We start from the raw sequence: 21,299 nt of genomic DNA, 5'->3' as shown, positions 1-21,299 counted from the left end.
CATAAAGCCTAATTTGTCTATTGTCTGTTTTGTTTTTTTGCCCCAGGATTGTAGATAATGAAGTAATCTCAAAGACTGCAGATAAACAGCATTGTCAGAGTTTGTAAAATGAACAGATGTTTCCAGGACACAGTAATGATCATAAAACTAATATTAGGAAAACAATCTGTCATTTCTTAAGGAGATGTTGTCCTCTGTTTTTTTGTTCCATTCTGTAAAGACCCAAAACCAGGAATTATTACCTAATTAAATTAATTAAAAACATTAATTGTTTTAATATATTATTGCTCTGCTGAAAAAAGTAAAGACTGTATTAATGGTTTAAATAATTCTCCCTCATTTTTCACTTCTTCATACTAGGACTGTACTGGAATATGATGATTTACATATTTATGTCCAACAGGACAAAAGGGCATGACGGGATGCTGTTTAGAGAACTCACTGTTTCAGAACTGTTTTGTCCTTGGTGTAAAATATATATACAATATATATACACACACACACACATAAATCACAACACATAAGAATTATGTGCTCATGGGGATGCAGGTATGAATCTGGCCTAATCATGTCCTGTTCCACTTCTCCCTCTACTGTCTCTAACATCTTATCCAATAATTAAAAACAGGCCCATAACTAATATAAAACAAGTAGTTTCCTTACCTTATTAGATGCTTTATTAGTCACAGTGAAAGGTGAAATAGTTTACAACCCTCAAATACAAGTTAATTCTTTTAGACATCAATGTACTGTCAAACACTCCACAGGTAAATTATTAGGTTTCTAATTTACCTTATTTATGTCACCTAATTACCAGTAACATTTAACTGTGATGTAGCATGTTAAAATTTCCAAATACAATGTACCAACACACATTATTAAGATAATAACAGCAAATTGCTAGTATTTAGCACCATTCGTTATTTTGATAATTATGTGTTCACTTCAGTCCCTATATTGAGTGTAAAAAAATTAACCTACATAAAATACCTACAACTATAACTTTATAGTGATACTATAGATATGTGTAGCACACACTTTAAGATGCAGTATCACAAATACATTGCTCAACGGATGCATGGCCTGCGGTTTAATGCGAGAAGAGAGCTCTCGAGCTTGAGCAGCATTTCCGTAAACACACAGTGATATCAGACGGGCGTATCGCCAGAGCTGCGCATGCGCACTGGACTGTAGAATTGACATCGCGGAGCAGCACTGCAATATCCATCGATTCGGCACCGGAGATTATCCATCTGCATTCTCGCAAGACTGGTGGCACCTGTACATATTTAGCCATTTCAGCTGTGTAATAAAAGCAATCATGTCCATGGGAAGTGACTTTGGGAACCCTTTACGGAAATTCAAACTTGTTTTTTTAGGAGAGCAAAGCGGTGAGTATTTGGGTTTGCCACGACTGGGTTTAGACGAACCCATTAACCTTTTAATACATGCATGAAGTACATTAACGTCTTGTTTGTTGTATTTTTGTCCCTACCTGCTTGTTCGTGGTGTATTTTCAAAAGATGCCTCTCATTGATTTCCTGTCATATGCAAGTCGATTGCGTATGTTTGATTTTTGACTAGTCATGAAAATGTATAGCTATGCAGCGCCATTACACATGTATCTGTTAATATAACGCTTCGTGCCATCGATATTTGTAAAACTCAGTAAACATCTATTAGTGTCAGTTGCATTTTCCATTGGAGGCAGAAGATCTAAGAATATTATTGATCGCACCTATTCTAGTGCAGTCTAAATAGCCCAAACAATGCAATGGATGAGATGATCGAAGCCAAATAAATTTTTTAGGTGTATTTTCATGCATTCTCCTTTGAACATCATTTGATTTAATATCCCATGAAACAGAAAGGCGCAGAGGCTTTGCATTTCCCGTGTGTCTAGAGACACACCCAGTCTGTGGAATCTTCAGCAGAGCAAAAATAAACACCCACGCGTTATTTTATGAATAATCATGAATTATAAGTCCAGCCTGCAATATATAATGTGAACAGACATCGTAGTTTATTCATTTGGATAACGCTGGATGATCTTATCAGTGTCAGTGTTGGTGTGAAGACGTAATCAGACGGGCGTTTGTGAGCGTGACATTTGATGACTGGACATAGCCTACATACATACAAAAAAAGAATAATAAAAAAATTATAATAACATTTGCATTGTGTCACTTAAAAGTTCACGTGTTAATGGGGTGTTTTTAGCTTTCAGTAAACATTTGCACCAGTAAGTGGTTTATACATCTTGATGCTGTGTTCTCTTCATCATTCATTGCTCCTATGTCTGGGAGCACCATAAGGACAGAGGGCCCACTATATGGTATTTAAGCTTCAAAAAAGCTTTAAAACTACACTTATTGCAGATCTGAAGATTTTAATGACAAATATTTGTAGCAGAAAGTAGGTCCAAATGACACACAGCACCTAAGCACTGGCAGCACATTCATCTTCTCTTCATGGGGATGGAATCATACTTGCTGATAGATATTAGCAAACCTACTAGAAAATCTTTTGTTTTTCTAGGATTTAATGCCAAGTTAATGCCAAAAGACCACTTGTTTTCTGCTGTCCATGGTCCTGAAGCTCACTACTGCTAATATTTGGTTGTTCTTGTTTAAAGACATAAGCAGAACAACCCCAATCCTTCTTGTGAGGCCGTAGATGAATAGGAGTATTATTCCCTCTTCTAATTCAATGAGCTGTAGGATAAATATCGGCATTGTGTCCGATGATGATTTTAGGATCTCTGCTCAGCCTGACAAACAGGCCAGACCTGATGGCCAGAAAGTGTATGAAATGTGTACTTAGGAATTCTGCTGTCACAATCACTCCATGTTTTGCCGCATTTTTTAAACTAAACAACAGTGAAGTCCAAATGACTTTGGAGAGTCTCTGTGGAATTGCTCAAGATGTAGAATTTATTTGAAGGACTGTGGTTTAAGCTGATTTGTGTAACTTTTTCAATGCTAAAATTCGTTCTCATATCCCAGCTTAATATGCAGAATCAATGATAAGTAAAAACATTTTTAGGTTGACTTCTCCTAAAAGGCACAATCAAAACATTCCACTGTTTATTTGAATGGCCTGTCCATCCCGACATAGCAACATTGGCTGAACAAATGGTGTCTGTTTGCAGGTAACACTTTACAATGAGGTTCCATTCGTTTACATTTGTTAATGCATTAGGTATCATGAACAAACAATGAACAAAACATTTTTTTACAGCATTTATTAATCTTTTTAAATATTATTTAATAAATGTTTGTTCATGTTAGTTCATGGTGCATTATCTAATGGTAACTAATACAACTTTTGATTTAAAATAATTATTAGTATACACTCACTGAGCACTTCATAAGGAACACCGGTACACCTACTTATTCATGCAATTATGTAATTAGCCAATTGTGTGGCAACAATGCAATGCATTAAATTATGCAGATATGTGTCAGGAGCTTCAGTTAATATTCACATCAACCATCAAAATGGGAAAAATGTGATCTCAGTGATTTTGACCGTGGCATGATTGTTGGTGCCAGATGAGCTGGTTTTAGTATTTCTGTAACTGCTGATCTCTTGGGATTTTTACACTAAACAGTCTCTAGAGTTTACTCAAAATGGTGGCAAAAACAAAAAACATCCAGTGAGCTGCAGTTTTGCGTACGAAAACTCCTTGTTGATGAGAGAGGTCAACGGATAATGTCCAGGCTGGTTGGACCTGACAGAAAGGCTACGGTAACTCAGATAACCACTCTGTACAATTAGAGTGAGCAGAATAACATCTCAGAATGCACAACATGTCGAAACTTGAGGCGGATGAGCTACAACAGCAGAAGACCACGCCAGGAACTTTATTAGGACCATAATGTTCTTAATAAAGTGCTCAGTGAGTATATGTTGAAATTAACATTAACCACGATTAATACATGCTGTAAAAGTATTGTTCATTGTTAGTTCATGTTAACTAATGTTAACAATACAACCTTTGTAAAGTGTTACATGTTTGGACAATTGTTTGATTTTGAAGAAGGGTTTTTGTGGAATCTGCTTGAAAACAGTGATTATTTATGCAATTTCATTTTGTGATGCTAGTGGCACAGAAATTAGACACTTTGATAAGCATTGCAGAAAGATATCGTAATTTAATTATTGAAAATACGTGGAATGAATGTGACCAGCAGTGTTATCTGGGGTCACAGTTTGCCATTAATGTGATGTATTGTTCGGTGGTGGTTGTTTGTGAGTTTTCAATCAAAATCTGATTCGTTTCCTATTTTGTTGGTTAATTTTACAGTTGGAAAAACATCGCTGATAACAAGGTTTATGTATGACAGTTTTGACAACACTTATCAGGTATACTCTCATTCAACTTATGCAGAACATTTTCAAGATTTGCCATTTTGTCTTGCATCTCACTTTGAATTTTGTTTTCATTGCAGGCAACCATTGGAATTGACTTTTTATCAAAAACCATGTATCTGGAGGACCGAACTGTAAGAAGCTTTGAAAATAATTATGTTCCTGGAGGAGTGATCAGAAGAAATAAGTATTTCTAAAAATATTTATTTTTCTTCAGGTGAGGTTACAGCTATGGGACACTGCGGGGCAGGAGCGCTTTAGGAGTCTCATCCCGAGCTACATAAGAGACTCCACAGTGGCTGTGGTGGTTTATGATATCACAAGTGAGCTACACACACACACACACACACACACACACACACACACACACACACACAACACCGTTATGCATACACCTCAAATCAATAGATTGATCTATATGTATGTGCAACTGCTTTTGTGTCTTACAGCTATTTGATATAGGCTTGTAGATGTACATCCCTCCTCTGTGTTTCAGGCTGTGTGACATTCTTTCTCCTTTTTCTCCAGATGTCAATTCATTCCAACTAACCTCCAAATGGATTGATGATGTCAGAACAGAGAGAGGAAGTGATGTAATTATCATGCTGGTGGGCAATAAAACAGACCTAGAGGAAAAGAGGTGAGTAATTAAATGTCATTTATAAGTTTTTGTGCAGCACTCTTCATTTGTCATTCATTGCCACAATGTTTTTTTTTTTTCATATTTTCTTTTACATTTACTGTGCATTATGATGCAATTTGCTCTAGGCAAATCACTATAGAGGAGGGGGAGCAGAGGGCCAAGGAGTTGAATGTGATGTTTATTGAGACTAGTGCAAAGACTGGCAATAACGTTAAACAGGTGAGTATAGCAGCACTACATTGTCTGTTCAATGGCAAATGGACTTGATCGAATAAAGTAATCTAATTCAGCTCATGCCCTGTAACATGACACATGAAAAGCTCTAAAAAAAGATTTGATTTAACCACTGAATTGGTGCAATTTGGGCTTTAGGCAGTCCGTACTGAAAACATATTCTGTTTGATTGTATTTGCTTTCTGTTTCGCTTATCAGTTGTTTCGACGAGTGGCTGCTGCTTTGCCTGGAATGGAGAGCTTGGATGAAAACAACAAAGAAGGCAGTATCCTTTAATGCATTACAAATTCAAAGTGATGTTTTATGTTTAACTACTTTCTCTTATCTCATCTGACATAGACAACTTTAAAATCTCTGTGAAGTGCCTTGACAAGCGCAATTCTATTTGTTTTTTTTACGTATTTCCTACTGAAACAGGAAGTGTAGGTGGGACATGTCACATGTCCCATTTTTTTAAATAGCCAATAGGCTTTAGTTTACAGCCACTCACACATACATAGAACATAAACATACCCCTTTCCACCGTGTGCTGGTCATGTCAGAGCCGCTTTCTGGGTAAACTTGAGAAGCAATCACAATACCGGCCAGCTTTTCCAAAGACTTCCAAAATCTTGTTACTGTATAACAAGCCCTAAAACAAACACAGCGCATCACAGACTTCGCTTTCAATGAGGCTGGAGCCGGTGCCAATACAGATGAATGAGAAACAAGCGAGTAAAATATAATATATCCATGTTTTGAATCACAATTGTAACATTCACCTTGTCCCGTTTTGCCCTTAACTCTTCTTTGCCCATTTCGTCCCGTATTTAACTCCACAGTCCCCTTGTTAGCGTGCATGTTCTCTGTTATTAGTTTCACCTGCACCCGCCCCCTCTGGCGCTCGCTCACAATCATCAGAGTATTAGTTTCACCCGCACTCGTCCCAATCACTCGATTATTAGTTTCACCTGCACTGTTCGTTTACCCCTATTTATACGCTGCCCTTTCGCTTCACTCTTGTTGGTTATTGTTTAGTTTACCCCTTCGCTTTGCCAGCTCTAGTGTTCCCCTAGTATCCCCTGTCTTTTCCTCTCACTTGTCTCGCCCCTTTGATATACTCTGATTCCCCGGCTTCGACCTAACGCTCCCCTGGACTACTCTTCTGTGGATTTGCCCCTTTTGATATTTACTGATTTCCCGGCTTTGACCTTACGCTCCGCTTGACTACGCTTCTCTGGATTTGCCCTTTGTACTGTTGCCTGCTTTTTTTAATAAAGCAGTTTTACCCCGACATTGTGACTGTCTCAACTTGTGTATGTGACAGAATAACCAACCTTACAGAACAGTCACAATGGATCCCCCGGTGGATTTTCACAGCTCACTAGAGCGGATTTTCACGGCACGTTCTGCGCGAGGATCTACGTTTGGGAGGCGTGACCGAGCGCTCGCGGCCCAGGGGCAGCAGGTACGTACTATTTCTAATTAATTTCACCCTGTTCCGCCTGTGTCTGTCCCTGAGCCCGTTGATGCTCTCAACGCATCCGCGAGCGCCGTAAGCTTTCCACCCCCCGAGAGGTTTGATGGCTCTTTGGACGCTTGCCAAGGGTTTTTTATGCAGGGCAGCGTTTTTAGAACTTTAAACCGTGCCCTTAATATTATGGACCCAGCGGCCCAACTCTTGGTTTTGCGTCAGGGGAGTCAACCCTTGGAGGCTTATGTGGTTGACTTTTGTGCCCTGGCTAACCAGGTGAACTTTGATGAGGTGGCTCTGAAAGACATTTTTCAATGTGGACTGAATGAGCCAACCTCCTCGTTCATGCCTGGTGGTCGCTGCTCCCTCAACCTGGCTCAATTTATTGACCTCGCCCTACTGTTCGCTGGTTCCTCATTTACTGTGGGGGAAGCAGACACTGAACCAGAGTTCCACGCCACGGCCCCAGTCTCGAAGCCTGCCACGGCCCCAGTCTCGAAGCCTGCCACGCCCCCAGTCTCGAAGCCTGCCACGCCCCCAGTCTCGAAGCCTGCCACGGCCCCAGTCTCGAAGCCTGCCATGGCCCCAATCTCGAAGCCTGCCACGGCCCCAGTCCCGAAGCCTACCAAGGCCAGCGAGCCAGTGCCCACGCCTGCCACGGTCAGCGAGCCAGCGCCTGTAGCCTTGACCGTCCCAGAGCCAGCGTCTGTAACCTCGACCGTCCCCATGGCCACGCTCCCTGTTGGCCGAAGGAGAAAGAGAAGGAAGAGGGCACCTTCTCCCCAGTCTCGTCTTGTGCTCAAGACCACAGAGGTTCCCTCAGAGTCTTCCACGGCTCTGCCGGCCTCTGCTCCGCCCTCAGAGTCTTTCACGGCTCTACCGGCCTCTGCTCCGCCCTCAGAGTCTTCCACGGCTCTGCCGGCCTCTGCTCCGCCCTCAGAGTCTTCCACGGCTCCTCCTCCTCTCGAGCCTCTCAAGGCTCCGTCCCTTGAGTCTTTCAGGGCTCCTCCTCCTCTCGAGCCTCTCAAGCCTCCGTCCCTCGAGTCTTTCAGGGCTCCTCCCCCTCTCAAGCCTCTCAGGGCTCCGTCTCCCGAGTCTTCCAAGGCTCCTCCTCCTCTCGAGCCTCTCAGGGCTCTGTCTCTCGAGTCTTTCAGGACTCCTCCCCCTCTCAAGCCTCTCAGAGCTTCGTCTCTCAAGTCTTTCAGGGCTCCTCCTCCTCTCAAGCCTCTCAGGGCTTCGTCTCTCGAGTCTTCCAGGGCTCTTCCTCCTCTCGAGCCTCTCAGGGCTCCGTCTCTCAAGTCTTCCAGGGCTCCTCCTCCTCCCAAGCCTCTCAGGGCTCCGTCTCTCGAGTCTCTCATGGCTCCCCCCCTCAAGCCTCTCGAGCCTTCCAGGGCTCCGCCTCTAGAGCCTCTCGAGTCTTCCACAGCCTTTTTCCCCGAGCCTCCTACGGCTCCCCCTCCAGAGCCTCCTATGGCTCCACCTCCTGAGCCTCCCACGGCTCTGCTCCCAGAGACTCCAGAGCTTTCTAGGGCTCCGCCTCTCGAGCCTCCTATGGCTCCGCCTCTCGAGCCTCCTACGGCTCCGCCTCCCGAGCCTCCTATGGCTCCCCCTCCAGAGCCTCCTATGGCTCCACCTCCCGAGCCTCCTACGGCTCTGCTCCCAGAGACTCCAGAGCTTTCTAGGGCTCCGCCTCCCGAGCCTCCTACGGCTCCCCCTCCAGAGCCTCCTACTGGTCCACCTCCCGAGCCTCATATGGCTCTGCTCCCAGAGACTCCAGAGCTTTCTAGGGCTCCGCCTCTCGAGCCTCCTACGTCTTGTCTCTTGGGCCCCCTATGGCTCCGCCTCCTGAGCCCCCCGAGCCTTCCTCGGCGCCGCCTCCTCAGTCTCTCAGTGCCCCGCCTGCCGAGTCTCTCACGGCTCCGCCTTCCAGGGCTCCGTCTCCCAAGTCATCTGCGGCCCCGCCTTTCGTGGCTCTGCCCCCGGAAACCCTTCCTCACCTGGTTCTGCCAACTCCCCAAGTAACCGTTCGTCTTCCCGGACTTCCTGACCCTCTTCCTGTCCTGTGGCCTTTCCCCTGGCCTCCTGACCCTCTTCCTGTCCTGTGGCCTCTTCCCTGGCCTCCTGACCCTGTTCCTGTCCCGTGGCCACCTTTGTTCGTTGGGATCGTCTGGTATCCGATCCCTTGAGGGGGGGCTATGTAACATTCACCTTGTCCCGTTTTGCCCTTACCTCTTCTTTGCCCATTTCGTCCCGTATTTAACTCCACAGTCCCCTTGTTAGCGTGCATGTTCTCTGTTATTAGTTTCACCTGCACCCGCCCCCTCTGGCTCTCATTTTTTTGGCAACATTTAGAAGTACACTAGCATATAGATGACCTTAAAGCTAATAGATGTGGACTAAAAGCAACAAAACATTCATTTTGATTTCAAGGGATCTTTAAAATAAGCCATTCCCCTGACAAGTGTAAATGCTGTGTGTTTGTGGGTCCCAAAGAGCCTGACATAGTAACTTAAGGGCAGGTCTACTTGTTTGTCTGACCAGGGGCAGACGTGGGGCTATTCAAATAACCAAATTATTTTTGCAATTATGTTAGGTCTTGCTAATTGTGCATAAATTACACACTTTACTTTTAAAGTCAACATCTGGTCTTATTGTACCTGATTCTGTGCACATTATTGTAAAGAAAAATATGATCGAATCTGAAACAAATGAATAACCTGCTCCGCCTCTGAAACAACTGTTCTGCAAGCACTCTTATGTTTCCACCCCACCCCTCCGGCACACCTTGGTCTATTCTGACATGTAGCGCCCAATTTTCACTATCCAGTCAGTTCCCAATGGATAAAATCAAGTCCCACCCTACATTTTTTCTCATTTAATAGACAGTTTAACTCAGATATAGTTCATATTACATAAGTAAAATGGGTTACAAACAACATATAATGTTGACTTTAAATGTTTATATAATCAAAGCGTATAAATGATGAATCACCCCAACTTGAAGGCAAAATGTATATTTAAGAATAGAAACAAAACTTTGTGTTTGCAAATGTATTGCAAGAGTTTCCATAAATCTCTATGACTACATAGTTGTTGCACATATTTTTTTATGTTTACTGTTGAGTAGCTCCCTGCTATAACCACCATTCAATGCCTCTGTTATTTGTAGATATCTGGAAACCTACGATTCAAACAGTAATACATTTAATAAGAGTCATTATGGATTTCCTTAACACACAATTCCTCACAGTGATCGACATTAAACTGGACAAACAACCAGAACCTCCGGCCACTGAAAGCGGGTGTTCCTGTTAGTAGAAAGCAGTATGGACCTTCATTTACACCACACGCTTGTTCTGTTGCTTCCTATGAGTCCACATCCAGTGGAAATTTATGATCAGATTTAGGCTTTTTACATCTATCTGAATTGGTCTAAAATTATACTCTTCAGCAAGAATAGAAAAACATCACATTGTCAGTTTAATTGCCAAAATAATTTCATAGGTCATTTAAAAAAGTGACTAACAGATTCATATAAGACAGGAAATGGCATGTGTACCATCATTGGACAAAAACTCAAGATTGGTTCAGTTGTTATGTTTTGTATTTTTGTACATTACAAAAGTACTAAATGATGCCTTCACAAAAATTAGCTTAACAATTAAGAGAGATGTCAGAATAAATGGCCTTCTTAATCGTCTACAGTATGCATGTATGACAACTTTTAGAATCTGTCACGTCTTTTGGTCCTTACACATTAATAGTAAAGTAACAAGAACTCAGATAAAAAAAAAGAAAGATCCTGTGAAAAGTCTTAGTGTGGGTCTGTGTATACATCCTACATGCTAATCCAGTACCATGCCTCACTGATAGGTGTGTGTACTATCCGGCTAACCTTTAAAGTGCCGTGGCACTGTTGCAAAAAACTAATGGAATTTTCTGCTCGCTTAAAGTATACACTTTAGATCCGCTAGGCGGTACTGTATTGTATATAGTATTTATATTATTGTGAACATCCATCATTTAGACGTGGTTTATGTTCACTTGTACAAATGTTGTTTTGTTTTTCTTTTTTATATGACAAGGGCTTCACTTTTCATTTCTCTCTCTCACCTGTAGCCATACATTGGTAGTCAAATATTACATATGATTTGGGCTTTTTGCTCATGCCTTATACAGATTTACTGATCTACTAGCATCATTTCATTTTAAGAGATACTTTATATGAAGGCCTAGTATTACTCCTGTTACACCTCTAAAAAATGTATAAGGACGTTTTCCATAAATATGCAGGTTGATTTTATTTTGCAGCCAACTAGAACAAAGATTAAGAGATAAAGTGTCATTCAATAGATTAAGGAGAGGAAAGTACATTTGTTGGTGAGCCTTAGAAAATACATGTACTTTGTTCTGGGTTCTGACAAGGAAATGTATTGTTTTGCTTGCAAATGATTGTCATTTATCCATCAAATATCCTGTGTAGTAAAGCTCTCATACTCTCTGACACATGTCGAATGGATGTGTAGATTGAAATTCGAAATGCTTGTTGGAGGTGATCACTTTCGTCTCTGAGAATCCTGCAAAATGTACTGTATCTAGCTAATGTCTTAAGCTCCAAAGTGAAGACATTTCTTGAATAGCACTGAACTGAGAGAAAATTTACTGCAGTATTGTGCCTGTAGTCCACTTAAAACATTCAGGTTATTGCAACAGTACGTTAAAGGAATGTGAGTTGTTTATGAGTCTGTATAAAGTAGTATCTATAATCTTTAATGTTATTTGTTTTGTTTGTTTTATATTTTAAATTGTGGTGACATTTTACAATGAGGTTCGATTCTTTAACATTAGTTAATGCATTTGGTATCATGAACTAACAATGAATGATATATTTTTTACAGCATTTATTAATCTTTGTTGATGTTAGTTTACAAAAATACAATTGTTCATTGTTAGTATTGGTTCATAGTGCATTAACTAATGTTAACATATACAACTTGATTTTAAAAATGTATTAATGTATGTGTTGAAATTGACATTAACCAAGATTAATAAATGCTGTAAAAGTATTGCTCATTGTTACTTCATATTAACTAATGTTGTTAACAAATGGAACCTTATTGAATAGTGTTACCAAAATTGTTTACATTAATGCACTGATTAACACCATTGACTTTATAGAGATTGTTGAATTAATTTAGTATATTGGATATAGTAGGCATATATAATATATTTAATTTTAGTCAGATTTCTTCTGGTGCCAATAATTCTATTAATTCGAACAAAAATGGGCATTTTTAGTTGGACATGAGGAATTACTGTGACTGATTTGTTGGTATTTAGAGCTGACTTGAGCATTTCTCTGATGTATACAGCAGATAATTGAAGGGACCACGTTGAGGAGGGATGATTGTGCATTGACCAGGGCACAGAGTATGTCATCTTTCACATTTCACATTCACATTTCTCAATCCTCCGTTTCCTCTGTTGTTTCGACATCTTTCACTTTTGTACACTAGTTGTGCCTTCTGTTATTGTGACATCACAATACAAAGCTTTCATTGTATGGCTACCTGAGAACACATATGTAATAGACAGATGGCAACTGATGGATTTATGATGTTCTGTGATTAAATGATTCCTTTAATAAAATATTGTATTCACATCACAACATCCAGCCAATTCACAGTGGTTAAAAAGAACTACAGAACAGTCATGTAAGGGGAAGAATGAATGTAGGAACAGGACGTTGCTATTGAAAGCGCATGAGGGGATTGAATCTGTCAAAGTGGTTGCCATAGGTTTGTGTAGAGCAGTGTAGTTGACTCATTATTCACTATGTAAGGACATTTATGAGCATGACATCTGTCTGAAAAAAATATCAATAAAATCCATGTCTTAATACCACACTGTCAACTGTTACAATGCAGATTTGTTCCTTATTCACTCTTAAAGGGATAGTTCACTTATAACATGCAAATTCTGTCATCATTTACTCAACCTCATGCTGCTTGAAACCCATATGTATTTCTTTCATATGTGGAACAAAAAAGATGTTAAGCAGAATGATAGCTTCAGTCACCATTTACTATCATTGTGTGGAAAAAGGTGCAATGAAAGTGAATGGTGACTGAGGCTGTCATTCTGCCTAATATCTCCTTTTGTGTTCCACATATGAAAAGTCATATGGATCTTTAGCAACATGAGGGTGAATAAATAATGACAGAATTAAAAATTTGGGGTGAACAATACTTTAAATGAAAAAAGTGTTCCTATTTAATCCAGTAGTAATTGGGCATATTGAAGTTGATTTTTTTTTATTATTATTATTTTTTTTTTTTATGAAATTCATTTTAATTATTCATTTTATGAAAATATAAGAAATTAAATGCTGCAGGGTTCATTAAAAACAAACATCAATTATAGCTCTGGTTTATTTAAGCATTGCCTTTGAAAATTATATTAATGTTTCCCACTCAACATTACAAATGGTTTATTAATGATTAAACTACATGCATCTATCACATCTATAGTGATGCAGAGACTGGGAATCCCCTTGGTGTGGAAACTTTAGTTCACAGGAGAGACAGGTGACCAAAAGTAGTTTGTTCACATTGAGAAATTGTTTGTCAAATCAAATCAAAATCAAATCACTTTATTGTCACACGACCATGTACACAAGTGCAACAGTAGGTGAAAGTCTTGTGTGCAGTTCCGAGCAACATAGCAGTCATGACAGTAACGAGACATATACCAATTTACAATAAACAACATATTTACACAACACAATTTACATATCAAATGTACACATAATTACACAACACAATAATAATATACAATGTACAGTAAACAATACACACAATATAGAGTGCACATAAAATAAAAAATAAAAAGTATATACAAATATATATATATATAGTAGTTGTATTGTGGAGAATAGAATTATGACAGTCCAGTGTGAGATAATAGATTAATAAAGTGCAGTGCTGGTGTATATTGATCATGAGAGATCAAGTGTTCAAAAGTCTGATTGCTTGGGGGAAGAAGCTGTCATGTAGTCAGCTGGTGTGGGTCATGGTGCTGCAATACTGCCTGCCTAATGGTAGCAGTGAGAGCAGCCCATGGCTTGGGTAGCTGGAGCCTTAGAGACCAAGGAGCATAAGGGAAATTTATTCACCAGTCACAATAAGTCCATGTTAATCACTGACAGCCATCAAACTAAATAAAAGGAAACCAAATATGAGATTGCAGGCATCACCACAACCAGCATACATTGTATGTACACTTGTTTACATTTAGCTTATTTAACATTTATGCTCAGAATACCAATATTCCAAAACAGGTACAGAGTAAGAGATGTTATCTCTAAAAGATTTATGATGGATGTAATTTAATATATAATGTTATTAACGCTTTTATTTATGAAAGAGTGAACTGGTTGAAGGTCAGGGTGAGTCTGACCTCCGGTTCCAGCTACGAGCATGTAGAACTGAGATCGCAATGGCAATCCATGACCCCTTCCCCTTACTGTATGGCTTGGCTGATCACGACATCATCTCTGAAAAGATTCTGTGTGTAAACAACAGACCATAAAGAGGCAACTTTTTTTTTTTACATTTTAATTCAAAATAGTAGCCTACTGTATTTTGTGTTTCATGAAATACCCTTTTTAAGGATGTCTGTTAATTTTTTAAGTTTTAACATTTTATTTTATATCAAGCTTTTTATTGTCACTGATCAGGTACAATGAGATTATTTTTTCTATACCATAAGATTGTTGCATTAAATGTAAAAATATAGTATAGAAAAATACACAGAAGTATATAAAAATTGTCAATTAAAGAGATATATGTGATATACGCATAAGATAAATATTGGTAACACTTTACAATAAGGTTACATTTGTTAACATTAGTTAACTACATTAGTTAACACAAATTAACAACGAACAATATTTTTACAGCACTTCATAATCTTGGTTCCTGTTAATTTCACAGTTACTGTTAATTTACTAATAGATTTTTAAAATGTATTTATGCTAGCATCATTTAATGCATTATGAACTAAAAATGAACAATTCTATTTTCATAAATTAACATTAACATATATTAATAAATGTTGCTATAAAATATTGTTCATTGTTAGTTCATGATACTTAATTCATTAAATTAACACAATTCAGTGATGACTCTCTATGTGGTGCAAGCAAGCTGTTATCTGTATGCCAATCGGCTCGCATGGTGTATGCTGACTGGTCCTTTGACATTTAATCAGGTAGCCAGTCTCTCTCTTTTACTAACATTTCAATTGCTCAGTTTTGCAGATATGCCCACATGCTTAACTCAATATGTTTGTGTATTTTCTAGCAGTAGCAAGTCTCAGTACTTGCTCTGAAGCAGCAGTATAGAAGATCTAATCTGCAAAAACCAATATCCTTATCAAGATGTCCTTGCAACATTAACATGCTAAATCTTTCTAAGAGTTGTCATGTTAATGAATAGAACCTTATTGTAATGTGTTAATACAAATATTTAAAAAGACCTACGAAATACACAAAAGTTAAACAAATAATGCATAAGCGTGAAGTTGCAGTGTGTGTGGAAATAGATGACCAAAGCTGTGCAAAATATTACTGACGTCTCGATATTGTGTGCTAGAGGCAGATGCTGAGGAAAAGCAAATATTATGAGGATATGCAAGTGCAACAGTCAAGTGCAGGAGATAGCATCAACAGAAGTGCAGTACAGTATAAGCACGGGCGTCAATTTGTGTTGAAAAGTGGTGGGGACTAAAGATCAGATGAAAAAAATGACGGCAGGACGGGAAAAATATTCAATAACAGCGCATCAAAAATGGGCATAGCGTAGGCCAGTCAACAACACAAAAATACTCGGCATAAAACGCTCAAACAGTTTGTCCATCCATTCCTGCTCAGGCCAGAGTGCAAATCCATGAAGCTGGAAAGGAGCGGTAGTCCCATGGAATTTCTAACTAACGTCAGCTAACTCCCTGCTAACTCCCTGCTATGTGAAAAAACACTTTCAGAGCCAATGAACAGAAGAAGCATTCATCACAGTCTACACCAGCGCAACTGACCTGGTTACATCTTTGGACATCGAACCAATAAAGATGCCACACTTACGAAAGCCACAGAGGAGACATACTGGCCCAGCTGAGCCCTACGTTCCATCCACAGATCAGGAGTACTACCATGTACAGTTCTTCCAAGTCCTTGACACTGTAACAACACAGCTGACAAAGCGGTTTGAACAGGAAGGGCTACAGCACCTGGTCAAGCTGGAGAAAGTCCTACTCTCTGGTCAAGTTGATGACGTGGTTGATCTGTATCCAGAGCTGCAGTTCCAGTCCCTAAAGGTGCAGCTGGCCATGTTCACTGCCAATTACACCTTCAATACCTGCTCAGAAGTGTCAGAAATCATGAGGAACATGGTTCCCGAGGTCCGTGGTCTCTTCAGTCAAGTTGAGGTACTTCTGCGTTTGTTGTTCGTTGTTGTTCATCTGCTGAAGCAGAGAGAAGCTTCAGTGCCTTGAGACGCCTGAAGACCTGGCTGCATTCTTCAATGTCACAAACCCGACTCAACAGTGTGGCTGTTTGTCATGTTCACAGAGAGAGAATGGATAACTTGGACAAGAAGAAACTGTGTCAAGAATTTGTTCAATTTCTGATCGGCGCATGCATGTTTTTGGGTCATTTTAGAATCAATAATAGTTTTTTTTGTTTGTTACTTTTTTTGGACAATGCACATTGTTTCTTTCTGTATCTAAACTGCATTCCATGTTTTCTTTTGTGCAAATACACCTTTAACATTTCTTGGTTCGCTTGGTTTTTCAGAACATTTTAAACAAATGCTTTCAAAAAGCGGTGGGGACAAAATCAGCCATTTCAAAAAGTGGTGGGGACATGTCCCCAGCGTCCCCAGTGTAAATGACACCTATGAGTATAAGGTTGTTTCAATGTTAGAGGTAGCACTGCTTTCAACATAAACATGTCATATAATTCCTTAATGCTAAAACATCAAACCATTACTAATATCTACTTCAGGAAACTTTGGAACAAAAGAAAAAAGATGGCATCCACAAAGCTGTCTACTTCCTCCTCACTTTGCTGCTGGATCAAGATGCTGCTGTCCTCAAGGCCTTCTGGAGCAATCTCTATAAAAAGTACAACAAAGAGTGTTATCCAAAATTGGAAACCCTTTTAATGAATCTCCCCCAAAGGTACTGTATAAACACATGCCAGACAAAATTCATTGGTGGTTTTGTGTTTATTCACAGTCTTAGTAAGTATAATGTGTTTTAGCAGGACTAAAGCAGGTGTCCAGACACAGTGGTAACCAGCTCAGGTTTGGCCACCGGCACACAAAGCAACTGATAATTCAATTCAAACAGCAAAATGGTGTCAATATTCTCAATCTAAATGATTGAGCCTCTGAATCTAAAGGTGTATGCTTAAATGCTTAAAAAGTATAATTGTAGATAAATATAAATTGTGGCTATGTTTGAATTTCTTTACAAATCTAAATATATATAGAATATAAAATAGCAGATTTTTTTTCCTTTTAACATTGTATTTTCCCTGCATTAGTGATGACTTTACAATTCAAAAATTCGGAGAACAATTTTTTGATAATAAAGAATCAGTTGTATTTTATTGATTTCAGAAGAGGAATGAGGCTGCCTATGAATTAATGTGCTCTTAAATATAGGAGTCCAAGCTGTGTCTACCTCAGTTCAGATAGCTGTGACTGTGTCTGCCAATGAGCATCCCACTGGCTGTAGGACAATGGAGGGGATCATAATACAGCAAGTCATTGAATCTGGTGAGCTCAGCACATTAATACTACATTGACAGACTGGGATAAAAGTGCTTATAGCCTATTTTGATAGAGTAACCTTGCAGTGTAAACGGTTTGGCTGTTGATCTGGCAGCACTGATTTCTCCTGCAGGAGGTGCCAAAAAATGCATCAAGGTTGGAGGAGAGTTCTACTCTTCTGGCAAACTGGATGAGACATGTGGCGGACACAAGACACAGACTGCAGACAACTATAGTCACCAGCAGGGGGAGCTAAGCACCAGAGCTATCGATGTAGGTGACCACGAGAGTGACTCGTACAAAACCTATCAATGTCAACCAGGTCATGTTTCAACCAAAAATAACAATGAAGAACTAAGAAATTATATTTTGTTAAAAGAAAATTAAGATTGTTTTTAGTACCTGTAAGATTATTTATTTTGTGGTATAATTTTCATGACAGTCAGTGGTGGGAGATCAGTCATGAACAGGCACCATTCATTTTAAAAAATAAATATATAATAATGACTAAAATTAACAAAACACTCTACTCAATAGAGCATAGCGATAATCAGTTATAACTGTAAACCCTAATGCATAGAATAATAAATTGCTTTGAGTAGGGAAAAATTTAATCATCCATTTTGCTGAAGCACCACAACAACTGTGCGTTTTATTAACTTTCACACAAATCACAGGCACTGTGGCTGTTTATGACATTATAAACACTTATTTTCCACTCTATTTCTTACACCTTATGATATCAAAACACTTTTACTCTAACGCAACATTTAAAAAAAAATGTTTTTGATTTGAATGATTAAGTTACAGACCCACCTATATTTATACACTTTTTCCAATGTGATTAACTTCCATCTGTAGCTCACCTGGACTTTGGACTCAGACACCAAGCCTCAGCTCAGCCAAGGGCATTCGGATAGAAAATTAAGCTACAGTGCCATTTAAGCGACATGAAATGACAGGCTTGCATTAGTAGCTAATTGTGCGTTTCATGCCGAATTGACTTTTTACATTAAGTGTCTGTTCATCTCTCATTGATCTTTTAGGACACTATTGGTTAGGTTTAGTCTACAGTTTTGGTTAGGGAGGTACATTTTACTAATTAAAACATCGATCTAATATTCACCTTTAAAAATCTCATCATTCACGCAAAACTAGTGCACGCAATTTTGGTTTACAAACATTTATCCATTGTCACATAAATTTCATGTGATCAGGCTGCCAAAAAGGCTAGATGCATTAAATGTGCATTTGGGGGAAGGTGCTTAATTTTCATTAGAATATGTTACAATGAAATAAATACATTAAAAAAGTCTTAAAAATAGGCTTCAATTTCTGTATGCAAAATTATTTCTTTTGGATGTAAGACATTACCTGGATGTGTTTTTGTGAGGTGAACCCATTAAAGTTTTCTTGAACCAAAGGAAAACCACAGATATTGAAGAAATTGAAAAAACTCTACCTTTACCCACATACTCATTGAAAGGTAATTCATTTATCATGTTGATTATAACCGTGTTCATGTGGAGCATAACGATGATGAGTGTGTAATGTGTAAATTCGGTGGGGAGCTCATCTGCTGTGATGGCTGTCCTTGCGCCTTCCTGGTGCCACCCCTCACCTCCGTACCCAGGTACAGAGAGCAGTCATGTGACACACAGGATTCTGACAAGTCAAGCTAACTCCTGCATGGTAGTATATAAAATATCTAAAATATGAAATTTTCTTAATTATATATCTGTCATTAATGTTAAAATTGTGCTTGATTTCAGTGGTACATGGCTGTGTCAGCTATGCCATAGCAGCAGAGCCAAAGAGAAGACATATACCCTCTTGCAGGTGCATGATTATTATTTCTCCTGGAAACGTTTCCCAATAATAATAACTAATTGAATGTCTATTCAATTTGTCACATGCTTATTGCTTCATATGCAAACTCCCTCAGCCCATAGGCCTCCAGGTACAATTATCTCATGTGACTCAGTGAGAAACACAGAGAGCAAATGGGAAGTGTGCAGGCTAGTGAAGGAGTTTACCCAAAAAGAAAAATTCTGTCATTAGTTACTCATCTTCATATTGTTCCAAACCTGTCTGCTGTTTCTTTATTTATGTAATTTGTAGATATATGTGATAACCACATTTTTTTAATCTGAATGAGAATGTGAAAGAGAGAGCTTTGAATGAGGGCAAGATTATCAGTCAGTAATAACTTACATATAAAATGGTTCGTCACACAGGTCTATATGGTTTCAGAAGGCTAAATATTTTGTCCTTTCTGGAGCTTGACAACTGTGGTTGCTATAAACTGTCCTTGTATGCAAAAGAGCTGCATGAAGACGCTTAAAAAAATCTATATTTTTATATTCCTCTTGAAAAAGAACAGCATACAATTTACTAACATTATTAACAAATTGTTGTATTTAAACAAGTATTTTTTTTAGGACAACTATTGATATCCTTTTGCTTTGAATCATACATTATAATCTCTACTAAGGTTATACTGATGGTTATATTGAGTTATTTATTCATGCTTGATGTTTAATCTCTGTTAGGTTTTTGATGGTTGGGATCAGGGTGGCCTGTGGAATTTGCCACCTCGCCAGAGGAGAGATGATCACCTGTCCTCAGTGCCAGAGCTACCATAACACACAGCAATTTCTCAGGAGTAAGGCTTCTCAGATGTCTCATGCATGATCAAACATCAAGATGTTAGGGCAATGGTGGTCAATTCTGGTCCTGGTGTATTGCAGAACTGCACATTTTGTACGTCTCCCTTATTTAACATAACTGATTATTAACAGCTCACTATAAATCTGCTGCATGACCTGAACTGATGTGTCAAATAAGACAGTGATGAGGCACTTCATAATGCCATTAGAACAATGATGGTTTATTTCTCCTGATGTTAGTGTACAGTAATTTTAATAAAGAATAGCAGTGAGTTCTTTAATGCTTCCGAAGTGCAATAACAATTTATGTTCATTATCTTCTTTTCTTCTTGTCAGTGGGAAGACTAAATGTAGGAATTGCTCCAGGACTTGGGGCTCAGAGAGTGAAACACCATCTAGAAGTCTTCAGGTAAAGCATAAAAACACTTTGACACTTTTGGACTTCCTAAAAATCTACAAATGCTATCCTTCTCGTATTCCAACAGGTGACCCAACACATGACTGATCAGAGCTCAGCCCCCTTAGAGCAGCTGCTCAACAAAGTTGAAATGAGTCCATTGGGGAGGTGAGGTCATAGTTCACAACAGTATACAAATAAATAATATAGATGCAAAAATGAGCCATGAAAACTCTATAAACCGCCAGTCCTAACCTTGTATTTCTCCTGATGAATGCAGAGCTCTATAGATGGGATCCATAACATCTCCCATCCTCTCTCTGAGTCTCAGGGCTACTTCCAGTGATACAGTCCACCATCATTCATTCATCTGTGCTGTGCTGAGCAGTTTGGCAGTACATCATGAACTATGTGCTTTACTCATTCACACAGATCTGTGTGTGCTAGTCCTCTGCCAGAAATCAGATCTCAAAATCAGAAATCAAGCCCCTCAGTGTCAGATAGTGTTTTAGACACTGATGAAGAATATTCAACATAATTTCAGTGTTTTGAAGAAATGTAATGTGTTTAATTGTTTAATCCTTTGTTCATTTACAAGTGGAAGGAATCATTCACCCAAAAAGGAAAATTCTGTCATCATTTACTCATCCTCATTTCATTTCAAACCTTTTTTTCAGGTCATGGAACAAAAAAGGAG

The 21,299-nt window shown here is 39.1% G+C and overlaps 2 protein-coding genes across 2 annotated transcripts; both read left to right on the top strand.

Annotated features, from left to right (window-relative positions):
* Window positions 1-1,209: 1,209 nt before the first annotated feature.
* On the top strand, window positions 1,210-12,603 carry LOC127649160 (ras-related protein Rab-6B-like). Its single transcript, XM_052134131.1, has 8 exons — window positions 1,210-1,391; window positions 4,310-4,368; window positions 4,455-4,508; window positions 4,592-4,697; window positions 4,903-5,014; window positions 5,143-5,236; window positions 5,450-5,516; window positions 9,955-12,603. Exons 1-8 carry the CDS (start codon window positions 1,322-1,324, stop codon window positions 10,017-10,019), a joined length of 627 nt encoding a protein of 208 aa, XP_051990091.1. The 5' UTR covers window positions 1,210-1,321; the 3' UTR covers window positions 10,020-12,603.
* A 1,337-nt stretch (window positions 12,604-13,940) lies between these two features.
* On the top strand, window positions 13,941-21,014 carry LOC127649689 (autoimmune regulator-like). The gene is made up of 13 exons (XM_052134924.1): window positions 13,941-13,976; window positions 14,130-14,276; window positions 16,765-16,940; window positions 17,026-17,036; window positions 17,429-17,542; window positions 17,670-17,809; window positions 19,066-19,169; window positions 19,309-19,375; window positions 19,482-19,519; window positions 20,089-20,206; window positions 20,549-20,614; window positions 20,691-20,770; window positions 20,883-21,014. Exons 1-13 carry the CDS (start codon window positions 13,941-13,943, stop codon window positions 20,890-20,892), a joined length of 1,107 nt encoding a protein of 368 aa, XP_051990884.1. The 3' UTR covers window positions 20,893-21,014.
* Window positions 21,015-21,299: the final 285 nt, after the last annotated feature.

The sequence above is a fragment of the Xyrauchen texanus genome, chromosome 9 (genome assembly GCF_025860055.1).
Source record: "Xyrauchen texanus isolate HMW12.3.18 chromosome 9, RBS_HiC_50CHRs, whole genome shotgun sequence".
NCBI classification, from domain to species: Eukaryota; Metazoa; Chordata; class Actinopteri; order Cypriniformes; family Catostomidae; genus Xyrauchen; species Xyrauchen texanus.
The sequence above is the reverse complement of the archived record's forward strand: the minus strand, read 5'-3'. Positions and strand labels throughout refer to the sequence as shown.